This window comes from Phaseolus vulgaris, chromosome 5 (assembly GCF_000499845.2).
Source record: "Phaseolus vulgaris cultivar G19833 chromosome 5, P. vulgaris v2.0, whole genome shotgun sequence".
Taxonomy (NCBI): domain Eukaryota; kingdom Viridiplantae; phylum Streptophyta; class Magnoliopsida; order Fabales; family Fabaceae; genus Phaseolus; species Phaseolus vulgaris.
Genome location: NC_023755.2, coordinates 27049027 through 27062071, shown reverse-complemented (window position 1 = coordinate 27062071; position 13045 = coordinate 27049027). Strand labels below are relative to the sequence as shown.

Genomic DNA, 13045 nt, shown 5'->3' with positions numbered 1-13045 from the left:
GAAACTTCATCTTCATGTGCCTCGACGAAGCCACCGCTCCTAACTTATTTATGGCAGGTCTACCCAGGAGGATGTTATAAGCTGAAGGAGCGTTCACGACTAACTACCTGATATTAATGATCTGAGATGAGACGCCGTCTGAGAAGGTCGTCCTCCGCTCTACGTGCCCCCTCACCTCTACTTGGTCCCCTGAAACCCATACAAGCAACCATTGTAAGGCCTCAACTAGTTTGGTGACAGTTGCAACTTATTGAATGTCGACCAAAATAGCACGTCGGTCGAGCTTCCCTGATCCACAAGAACCCAATGTACCCTTCTTCCAGCGGTGACTAGTGATATTACTACGGATCATTGTCGTGTGGGACAATGTCTCTCAAGTCTGCTCAGGTGAAACAGAGATCAGGTTTGGTTGGTTGTTCTAATCCTTATGCATCCACCGCCATTACCTCCCTCACGTACCTCCACTAGTGCAGAAATGTAAAACAAATGCGGCTATTTTACATTTACAAATGCGGTCATAGAACCGCATTTGATCAGCACGCATTCGTAAATCTGGCATTTACAAATGCGATCCTATGACCGCATTCATAAATCACATTTACAAATGCGATTACCTAAAATAATCGCATTTGTATATTATTCTGAATTAGGGAGTGGGTTTGGGGTTTAGGATTTATGAATGCGGTCTTGGTAAAAACCGCATTCATAAATCACTATTTACAAATGCGGTCTTGGTAAATGACCGCATTTGTAAATAGTGCTTTTTTTTTAAAGTTCACTTTGTTTTGTGCAGAAACCATATATTTTAATAACCTGCATAATGATCAAACTCAGCCAGACAAATACAGAAATATAGTAATCAATTGAAATCATCAAAATGTACATTTACAAGTGATCAAATTACATATAATAAAACCACTATTGTTTACCTATGCTAGAGTTATAAAAAGTAATGAAATATGTGGACCAAGAATCTTTAACATATGAAATGCCTTCCTCATTCATTGGTGTTTCTTCTGTGAATAACTGCATTGCAAAGTTGACATAAATTAGTTTTTAGATATATATATGTTCAAGAATTATAAAAATGATTTAACATATATAGTACCTCTTTCCAACCAGTTTTAACACCTAGTCTTATAATGGTAATCATCCATTGCATAATGTAATAGCCACACTCATAGCTTCCTGGTTGTTTATTACACTATAATTCAATAAAAAGTAATATATTAGTATATTGATAAACAATGATAATAGAGAAAGAAAAAAATTACAAACCTTTACTCTTATGTAATTCAAATTATTTGAACTGGATCGACCTTTTAGGATGTTATATCCACGCCATGAACTGGTTAATACAAAAAAACCTCGTTAGTAGATGGTTAATTAGTAACATACAAAGTTAAGTTTATACTATACTTACTTATCAATGATATCCTTAAATTTTGTGGGCATCTTCTTGTGTAGGGAACAAAACCACACAGCAGTCTTATCAACCATTGATAAGACAAGTAACTGTCAATGATGCCTATATGATCAATGAAAAGAGTTAGTAAATATTTAAAACATGAAATAATAATAATTGATGACATATAATTAAACTTACTCATTAATATAAGGGCATAAATAAATTTGTTTTCCCTCTTTTTCCAGGATGTTAGTGATGTATGCTTGAGTCTCAGTTGAGTTTGGTCCAACGGGATTAGTATATGCAGGATCTAAGAATCCATACATATTTTCCTTCCCCTCAGTGATACAGACTCTATGCAAAAACCTACAAGTTTTTAGTTAAAGCATAATCAATAATAATTTAACATAAAGTAAATTGAATAATAGGTAAAGATACTTACATCATAAAAAATTGAATTATACTTATATTGAGCTCCTGTTTCCCAGATATAAATTCTGATAAATCTGTGTTGTAAATCATCAGTGGCAGTTCAGTGTTTATTTGAAAAAATGTATCATCCCACAGAACTGGAAAAGGATCATTGCCAATCTGACTAGCAATGAGACGTCGGGAAGCCATAGGATCGTCAACTGGAACCTCACGCTTCTTTTTCGGACTTGGTGGCTGAAAAGGTTTCTACAAGATAAACAACATTTGTATTAAATTATATGTAATATATAAATATAAATAAAAAATAATATAATGAAACGAAATTATTACATGAGGTTCGGGCATAGATCGAATGAGCTCTCTGGGCCAGGCAACGAATGTCTGAAATGCATCGGCCACAGTGGTTACCTCATCTGAAGGTAGTGGAACACGAGCATCAGGAAATCGTACTTTTTCAACTGTTACCTTCGCCACATCAGGGGAGAGAGGAACATTATGTAAGGTGGTGGCGTTTTTATAGACTTTTCCAAGTGCCACCACCCGAGGAAGTTTGCCGCCCACTACCAGTAGCTCACAATCCTCTGTCTGCCCATTGATATCATCCCCTGATGTTGAAGGAGCCGCACAACTCCCCTTTGTGCTCTTGGGAGTGGGACTAACAAGGGGTTCAATCGGCTTAGCACAAACTTGTTGCGATAGAAACTCTTGTCGCATTCGATCATTCTCCTTTTTCATCTCCAGCCACATCAAATCAGTCTCCTTTCTCATCTCCTCCATTATTTCTTCACATAACTTACTCTTCTTGGAGGATGAGGATGGCTGTCGTTCTGAAACTCCAAAATAAAGTTTAATTCCGACCCCTTGTCCAGCGGCACGAACACGACCAGAGTGTTCAGGTCGTCCAATTGCTTCAACCAGGATATCGTGACGACCTTCAGCAACAAATTTACCATCGGATTCCAAGGAATCCTGCAAGAGTACACAAAAATCATATTTTCAATCATTAATATAATTAATGCTTTAAAAAAATTGAAAATAACAAAAATAACTTACAATTTTTTCGATTATAACCCCGGATTGCTCAGAACTTGGTGCACCCGACTTTTTAATTCGGGCCCTCTTCCATTTTACATGGCGAAAAGGTGGTGATGGAGGAGAAGTGACCCCTGTTTCCACATTCTCAGACAACGTCCCCTGTTGAGATTTCTCCTTTTCCACCATCAGTGTTTGCTCAAGTTTTCTATACCCCGAACGAGACATAACGTGCGGGGTAAGATTCTTCAAAGCTATCTCTTGAGCTTTCTTCCGACGATCCTGTCATAATTGAAATAAACAAACTGAAGTAAATAAGATAAACTTATTAATGTTATATAAACAAAAAAGTTACTTCACTTACCATCCAAGCCTCATTTTCACGGCTTTCTCTAAAAAGACGCCATGTCTCTTCATCAATATGTTGGTACTTTAAACATGGATTTTCGTCTTTAAGGTCGCCAAAAATGTATCTCGAAGTCAGTCTTGACTTAAAGGTACGAAATTTAAGTGCGATATTGGATAATATCTTTGATCGAAGCGGTTCCACATCAGGAATGTCAAAGTTTGCCTGGAAAATAACATCATCAAATTAAAATTAATTAATCAATATTAAAAAGCATTATATGATAACAATAATAATGTAAAGCTTACCAGAACATCCTCCCATAGCATGTTCCGATCAACCTCTGAAACCTCATCCCATGAATTAATCAAAATGGAGAGCCTCTCACGAGAAACAACTCCAAGATAGCTCATAAACTCATCTGCCTTAGGACCAAAAGCAACTCCAGTGTTGACGTCAATGTCAACATGTGTCTTCTCACCAGCAGCACGTCTCAATGCAAGACGCTTCAATCTAGTAGGTCCTCTACTGCCTCGTCCAGATCGAGGTCTGTCTGGAGTCTGGTCGTCATCCATGTCTCTGTTAAAAAAATTAGGTAACAAACATTAGTTAATGTGCATCGAATTAAAATCATATAAAAATAATACAAAAAATTCTAAATGTTTATTTACATGTTGCATGTGGGTTGAATGTTTATATGTAAATTCCTTCACTGTGGTCTTTACGGGTTGCATGTACATCATCAAGTACATCGTCATCTTTATTAGTTATCATTGGTGTGAATGAACAAGTTTCGCCATTTTCAATATCATCTATGGCTTCCCCTTGTTTTTTCCCGTGTAAAACGACATACCAATGTTCTGACGTAGGATCTTTCACATAGAAAACCTGAGATACTTGTTGAACCATTATAAATGGCTCATCTCGATACCCTATCTTTCAAAAGTCCACTAGTGTGAATCCTGATTCATCAATTTTAACCCCACTTTTATTGTCAACCCATTTACACTTGAAAACTGGAACGGAAAACTTAGTGTAGTCAATCTCCCATATCTCTTCTATAAACCCATAGTATGCCATTGATCCAAGTACTGGATTTGTATCTTTCGAAGTCGAAAACTGCATTGACTCGGCTTCAAGAGTAACACCAGAATTTTGAACTGTACTCTTTTCATCCATGGACTTCGTGTAAAATATACAATTATTCACTTCATACGCTGTACATGAGATGACATCAAACTTCAATCCAGGAGCCAACCAAGTCAAGGTCTCTGATGCCATTGAATCCTTGAACACCTCATCTTTAAACCAAGGCATGAAAGTTCTATTATGTTCCATCAAGACCCATTTCTCTGCTTGTCTTGGGTTATTTGCCTTCACAATGGCTTTATGAGCTTCTATGTAAGGTACAACTTCATCTGTGTTATTCAATATGTACAAATGTGCTTGCAAGACTTCTGATCGAGATTTGCTTACAATATTCACACCATGTAAACATTTAGTTGTAGAACGCCTGTGGTGCCATGAATTAGCTGGAACACCTATTGGATTTGCTTTTGTCATGTACTCTGAACAAAATTCAATACTTTCTTCAGCTATGTACCTTTCAATCATTGAAGCCTCTGGACGATAATGATTTTTCACATAACCTTTCAAAATTTTCATATACCGCTCAACAGGATACATCCATCTTAAGTACACTGGTCCACACAATCTAACCTCTCTTACCAGATGCACCACTAGATGAACCATGATGTCAAAAAAAGACGGAAGAAAAAACATCTCCAATTCACACAAGATAACAACAATTTCATTTTGAAGTTCATCTAGTTTTGAGGGATCAATGACTTTACAACAGATGGAAGAGAAGAATGAGCACAAACGGGTTATGGTATGTCTAACATTTTTTGGTAAGATCCCACGGATAGCTACTAGCAACAACTGTTGCATCAAGATGTGACAATCATGAGACTTCAACCCAATTAACTTCAAATCTTGCATTGACACTAGGCTCTTCACATTTGAGGAATGTCCTTGTGGCACTTTCACACCCTTTAGACATTGACAAAAACTAATTTTTTCATCTTTTGACATTGTGTAACAGGCTGGGGGCAAATATGTACGCTTACCCATTTCTATGGGTGCCAACTCGCCGCGTATGTTCATCTCAATCAAATCTAAACGAGCATTTAGACCATCCTTCGTCTTCCCGTTAATGTTAAGAAGTGTACCAATTAAGCTATCACACACATTCTTCTCAACATGCATTACATCTATACAATGTCTGACTTCTAACCTTGACCAGTACGGAAGATCAAAGAAGATTGATTTCTTCTTCCAAATATTTGTCACAGATGACTTTTTTTTGGACTTTCCGAAGGTGTGGTCTATGTTATTTACCTTTTCGTAAACCTCAACACCGGTTAATGGAGTTGGTGGACCACTACCCTCTTGGTGTCCATTAAAGGCTTTTTTCAACCTCCGGTAAGGATGATGACTTCTAAGAAACCTCCGATGCCGAAGATATACTGTTTTCCTTCCATGTTTCAATTGTTGAGAAGCAGTGTCTTCTTCGCATATTGGACACGCTTTGTGACCCTTAACACTATAACCTGATAAGTTACCATATGCCGGAAAGTCATTGATGGTGCAAAATAACATGGCATGAAGCTTGAAAGTTTCATTAGCAAATCCGTCAAATACTTCGACACCCTGGTCCCACATTAACTTCAAATCTTCAATTAGGGGACTTAGATAAACATCAATATCATTCCCTGGTTGTTTCGGACCGGATATCATCATAGACAACATCATGTATTTTCGCTTCATGCACAATCCAGGAGGTAAGTTGTAAATAACTAGTAATACAGGCCATGAACTGTGATTTGTACTCATATTACCAAACGGATTCATTCCTTCTGTAGCTAAACCAAGTCGGATATTTCTAGATTCTTTACCAAATTCTGGAAAGTCATCATCAAATTTCTTCCATTGAATAGAATCAGCTGGATGTCGGTACATGCCATCGCATTTCCTCTCATCTGCATGCCATCTAAGATTCTTAGCATCGTCTGGGTTTGCAAACAAACGCTTCATCCTTGGAATGATGGGAAGATACCACATAACCTTCATTCGGGGTCCATGCTTTTCCATCTCATCAATAGAATCATCATCTTTTTGTTTCAACTTATAACGTGATAACCCACACCTCGGACAACTTTTCAACAATTCAAAATCTTTCCGGTATAATATACAATCATTAGGACATGCATGTATCTTTTTGTACTCCATATGCATTGGACAAAGAATCTTTTTGGCCTCGTAATTACGATTAGGTAGACTATTTCCCTCTGGAAGCATATCCTTCAACAGCTGGAGCAATTCCGTGAAGCTTTTATCAGTCCATCCGTTTATTGCCTTCAAATTCATCAATCTTAACACCGCCGACAACCGTGTGAAGTTAGTTGATCCAGGATACAAAGGAGTCTCTGCATCTTTTGACATACTTTCATATCCATGCGCTTTTGCAAAACACTCAGCTCCCACATCACGAATCATGTCCTCCAATCGATCATCATCTCCATCATCGTGTACTGCTTCATCCATGGTAGAACCCACATATTCTTCAGTTACGGAAACACGTGGTAAATTTAATAATTCACCATGCCATGTCCAAGTTGTATAAGATCGAAGAAACCCATCACATAGCAGGTGTTCCCTCATGATATTCACATCCAATATTCTTCCATTCAAACAGTTAACGCACGGACACCTGATCTTTGCTCCATCATGACCACTAATAATCGCGTTACGCTGCGCAAATTGTATATTCCTCTACTCCCCTTTCGTACTCATCACTTATACGAACAACATTAATCCAACTTCGATCCATTATATATTCTGGAATATAGTTAGGATTTTCTAATAATTAGTATTCTATTCAATCTCACACATTTGCCGAGGGTCGAACACCCCCGGACTCAATCCAAACACGATATTTCTATTCTAAAAGTAACAATAACTAACATAACATAAAACTTTTATTAAAATGTAATTAACAACTAACTAAATATATAATATAAATTTAAGAAAATAGAAATTATATAATGCAAAAATTCAAAATACACACAAATATATAAATTATTAGTTATTAGTTATAAATTCCAAGTTGTATTAGTTATTAATTAAATATATATTATAATACAGAAAAATAAAAATTCAAAATATTAAATAAAAATTCAAAATATTAAATATAAATTTAAAATATTAAATATAAATTCAAAATATTAAATAAATATTAAATACAACACCAACCTTTAGGTTGATGGTGATCGAAGTGGCAGAGGCACAAGACGAAGGCGAAGGCGGTGGCAGAAGTTGTGGCGGTGGCGGAAGCTGTGACGGTGGCGGAGCAGAAAAAACCAGCGAAAACCAATAGAACAGTAACCTATATGCCACAAACGAGTTAGGAAACGAAAATGACAATGCCAAGGAAGTGAATAATGAATGATGCAAAAACGAAAACGAAAACAAATGAGTGAAACGAAGAGCGGAGAGAACTGAAACTTACAATGCAGAGAGAACTGAAACTGAGAACGTTGAAACGAAGAGTGGAGAAGACGAAAGTGAAAGTGAAAACTAGTGGCGCGCTTCAATTTTTAGGGTAAAATTGATTTACAAATGCGGTTCTAGGGTAAGACCGCATTTGTAAATCAATTAAAATTATTTACAAATGCGGTTTTTACTATGACCGCATTTGTAAATCAATTAAAATTATTTACAAATGCGGTTTTTACTATGACCGCATTTGTAAATCATTCTGAATTGATTTACAAATGCGGTCTTACCCTAGAACCGCATTTGTAAATCAATTTAATTACAAAAATGTCACCGCGTTTTTTACAAATGCGTTTAAGCGCAAAGCCGCACTAAATAAAGGGTCGTTGTTTTCATATTTTGTACTAGTGCTCTTTCGTTGGGATGCGGTACAACCTCCTCCAGAGAATCCTCCAGATATAGTATGGATTTCACCATGGATGGGCACCTCATGCCTTTGTTCTCCCGTCGATGCTTCTTCTGTTGTTCCCTCTTGGTCTCCCTGCACATAGTCGTGCATGAAACCTTCTTTCAGCAATCTTGAGAACTAATAGCGCAAAGCTAAACAGTTCTCCACGCTGTGTCCATAAGCCTTATGGAACTCACACCAAGTAGTCTTTCTCGGTCCCAAAACCTTATTGGTCTTCGATGAGGACTCCAGCTTTTCCGCAATAGCCGGGATGACCAGTAACTCCATATCGATTTAGGAAATCCTTCACAGATTCCCTCTGGTTTTGAATCACCCCAAATAGGTCAAAAAGAATAGGGGGTGGTGCTTGATTTACCATGAACTGTGTCCCTAAACAACGTGGAGAACTAGTCAAAAGTGGTTATGAGGTCGTTGGGTAGGCCAATAAACCACTTCGGTGTTGTGCCTAAGAGTGTGCCTACGAATAGTTTGCAATGTGCGACTTATGTGCCTCCTAGAATCATCGTCTGGGCCTCAAAGGCTGCAAGGTGGACGCTCGGATCTTCGGCACCAGTGAAGGTGATCTTATGCGTCGTCATGTTTTTTGGTACGACTGCGTCCAAGATCTCTTGTGAGAAGGGCATTGTGTGGGCCCTATTCTGAACAGGTGGGTACTGATCGCCAGCGACGCGTTGCCAAGTCCTGCGCAGTTCCTTATTAGCTGCCCGTGACGCATCCAACTCAGTCCTGAACTGGTCTTGGTTTTGAACCTGCTCAGCCCTGGTTGCAGCCACTGTCTCTTGGGGAGCTGTGATGATCTCCATAAGCTGCTGGTTGTGGGGGCATCGACTTCTTCAGATCCTGCGGAATCGATTTGTCGAGTATTCCTCATGTCTTCCAATTGCCTTGCATACCAATGTGGATGGGACCTAGTTTTGTCGGGTCCCACGGTGAGCGCCAAATGTTCTTGCCGGTTGACTTGGTTGTCGGTTGACTTCGACGACTGGTTTAGGCTTCTCCTGTCTACTCTGGAATTTGCACTTCTCTTGATTGTTGGAAGCTTAACCTGTAGAGACAAAGGGCGCCCTTACTACCGTTTGCACTCCAACGCTCAAGTCAGTAAGGGCTTAACAAAGAATAAGAAACAACTAGTTTTAGTATTCAAAAGTGTATTCAGAATTGTGTACCTTCACCTAGGACCTTAAGCCCCTTTTATAGAATATCGCTTGGTTATCACTGGCAACCACCTTTCCTCTCGAGCCTCCTATCTCCAGTGAGAGTATATTGAATAATAATAATTATGTTATAGGGTGCGTAATCTTAACAGCACAACCGTGTAGAATTCTATCTCCTTGGGGTGCAACAAACCCTAACATAATAACCACCTGGGCACCAACGAAAGCAACCACTCTTGGAGTCCAAGTTGTTTTCAAGTATATTTGTCTGCTTTTACGTATAACATATGCAATGGCTCCATAAAGAATAAAATCTCAACTGGAATATAACTAGGACATTATCTTTTATCTTTTACCTCTAAGGGGTAGATCGCAAGTAATTACGAATGCATGCTGCTATCTTTAAGATTATATCATGCATCAAACAACTAACTGCGACCCCCCGTACCATGCATGTATAACGTTCCATAAACCCTAATGCACTTGGGCTTGGGCTTACACATAATGTTTTTCCTACGCGGGGTCTAAATGCGCTAAAGGTACCCCTAGATCTCTCGACACCCTTCGTTGGCCAACCAAGCTTTATACGCGAGGAATTATATAGAAGGCATGAATGCAGACTATTACACAAGTACCTGATTTCAAACGTGTGACCCATCACACTTGCCATAGACCTGGACGTGATAAGTACACCCCTAGGCCTATTTAATGTCTTTACCTTAGCAATTCATAAAGGATTACCCTATATGCATGTATGAGAGTTAATATATACGTATACCTGGGACCCAGTCACAAAGCCAATGAAACCCATGTGCCGAGCTGACCTGTTTGAGGGAAATGCCGAAGTCTGATCGGTGAGCTCTGAGCACTACGAGTTCAGATCCAGTACACTCACATATCCTCAAACATCCTCTCTAATCCTCATAAACTCACTCCCTCATTTCCCTACAAATCCCCTCCCCAATCCAAAGCCTAAGTTATTTAGAATATTTTAAATAGTCTTTTACATTTTCAAAGTTTGTAATTAAATTTCTTACATTTATGAATTATTTTCAATTGGATCTTAACTTCACTTTTATTAAAAGTATGTAATAATACTAATAATCTTGGGTTTAGGGTTTAATTGTTTAATTTCTTCGTTAATTTTAAAATAAAATGTGTTGATAATATTTTTTAATAAAAAACATTTTTATTGTACACGTCTGTAAACTCTGTATTTTAAATAAAAAAATCAAATAATCGGCTCACAATATTATGAAAAACGACAAGAGGGTACAATAAAATCTGCAAGAAAGAATAACTGATTCAATAACACATTACACAACTAAGAAGATTTAACTATTTTGTTTTGTATTTTTTGAAGAGTCGATATATTATATAGTGTATATTTTAAAAAAAGAAAATAGCAATTTACTCAACATTTCACTTTATAATCTAAAGACAGAACATATCATAAATAAAAGAATCGTTAAAATACTTTTTTAGTTTTTTATAATATACAACTGATTTCATTTTGTTTTTCTTTTTTAAATTATATATTACAGGAAAAATATCATAAATAAAAGAGTAATTTAAATAAGTTTTTATTTTTCTTAATATAGAATCGTTTTCATAATTTTTAATTAAAAAATATTTTATAAATTTTCATTTAAATATCTAAAATTATTATTTGAGTTTCTATTATAAAATTTTGACATGTCTTATTATTCAATCTTTTATATATATATATATATATATATATATATATATAATATGTATCTTTAAATCAGATGTAATTGTATTTGATTTTAATTTATATAATATTGTAGTTTTATTTTGATATAAGCAACAAATTAATAGAATAGGATGATTTTTTTTTATCAACTTCAGTTAGATAGATCATGAGAAGAACTACTTGATGTCCATGACAATCTATTGGGAAATATTTCTGGGTAAAGTACAGAAAAAGTTACAGAATTTGAAACGAATCCAGAATCTTCCCGCCCGCCATAGGGTCGTAGAAAATACACCTAATTTTTTCTTTGTATGGATTTATAGTAGCTATAATTGGATGAATTAGATAGAAAAGTTGAGTTGGTGAAAGGAGTGGGAATAGGTCAGTAGTTTTTGCAAAGGAAGAAGATTGGAACAAAAAATAGAAGGCTGCATAATGGGATTGAATAATGCAGATCTAGAATCTGGTAGTGGTGGGACCCCAGCAATTGAATTCCATGACTTTGTTCATGGACTCTTCTTTGGTTCGGTTGATCTTCTGGTGGGAAAGTGAAGCAGAAGATGCAGCAGAAGAGGATTTGGTAGCTTGACTATAAGATCTGATGTTGTTCTTGGCATGTTGCTGCAATAACCTCAGAGCACAGTTCCATCTGCAAACCCCTAGTTGGTCTTTCAAGGCTTCCACTGCTCCAATGCTTGAAGCAACCACCCATGCTTTTGTTGATGCACTCATGGTCAGAATCTGAAATTGGTTTGGTTTATTTGGTTGAACCTCCTATGGTAAGAGAATGATCCTTAAATATGTCTACTTAGGAGTGAAACCACAGGTGAAAACACAAAACCAGGTGCGCTCCAAGTGTTTTGCACAACTTGGAAACTTGGTGAGTCAATATTTGGATACCAAAATTTGTACTGCAGTGGATTCACCTTATGATTCCTCACACCAACCATTTGTTTTACCTTTATTTATTAGTGAGTTTCAATGTTATTTACTTTTTTAACAGTTATAATGTGAAATAATTTGGAGTAACTTACTAACTTGTGCACATATCATTTACTCTTGCGTATAATATGACAAACTGTGTAATAATTTTATTCCATTTTTATGTCAGAAATTTTCTACTTGTACAGGAAAAGCTTTACAGAAAAAAGGCAAAACTCCCTTTTGCAATTTATATATTTTTGGAATATTATTTAACTTTTTTCTGTCTATGCTTTGTCTTTGTTTTTCAACTAGTCTTTATATTTAAAATAATCCAATTTTAGTTCAACGGTTTATTTTTCATTTTTATATTTCAGTTAGCTAAATTGCTTTCTAATATTTACTACTTTAAATTAACTTGTTAAAGATTTCCATTAAAAGAAATAAAACGGAAATAAAAAAATTAAAAATTAGAATTTTCTGAAATATGAAAAAACTAAAATACTAGAAAAATGGAAAAATAAAATTACAATTTCAAAATCCGTATGTGACCGTTTCGCTTGTATTTTAGGTGAAAACCTTTGGCAGAGTCAATAATGGAGGAAATGAGAAAGCAGGGAAAATGAAAAAGACAAACAACCAATTACCAAACTCAAATTTCTAAGGTTTTTCTTACCAATTATTCATTAATCGGTTAGAAATTAAATTAAATTTTTAAAAAATAACTATTTAATATTTGGATCTTCAGATTTATCATCTATCTTCTACTACTGCAAGTAATTTTTATTCCTTTAAAAAATATCACAAAATCCTCAGAAAATAATTACGATTTCTAATCATATACTTTTTTTTAAATAACAAAATTGACTATCTTTTAAAAAGTTCACAAGGTGAAAACAAATACTTCCCACTTGACTCCTTTGTGATGGATTCAGAAGATTTTGGTATAGAGTCAATATAATATAGAAAATAATAAATATTTTAATATTATTAAAATTTAAATATTAAATGA

General features: G+C 36.0%; 1 protein-coding gene across 1 annotated transcript; it reads right to left on the bottom strand.

Moving 5' to 3' along the window:
• Positions 1 to 11272: 11272 nt before the first annotated feature.
• LOC137834468 (uncharacterized) lies at positions 11273 to 11940 on the bottom strand. The gene has a single exon (XM_068642510.1). It carries the CDS (start codon positions 11842 to 11844, stop codon positions 11569 to 11571), a length of 276 nt encoding a protein of 91 aa, XP_068498611.1. The 5' UTR covers positions 11845 to 11940; the 3' UTR covers positions 11273 to 11568.
• Between the last annotated feature and the right edge of the window lie 1105 nt (positions 11941 to 13045).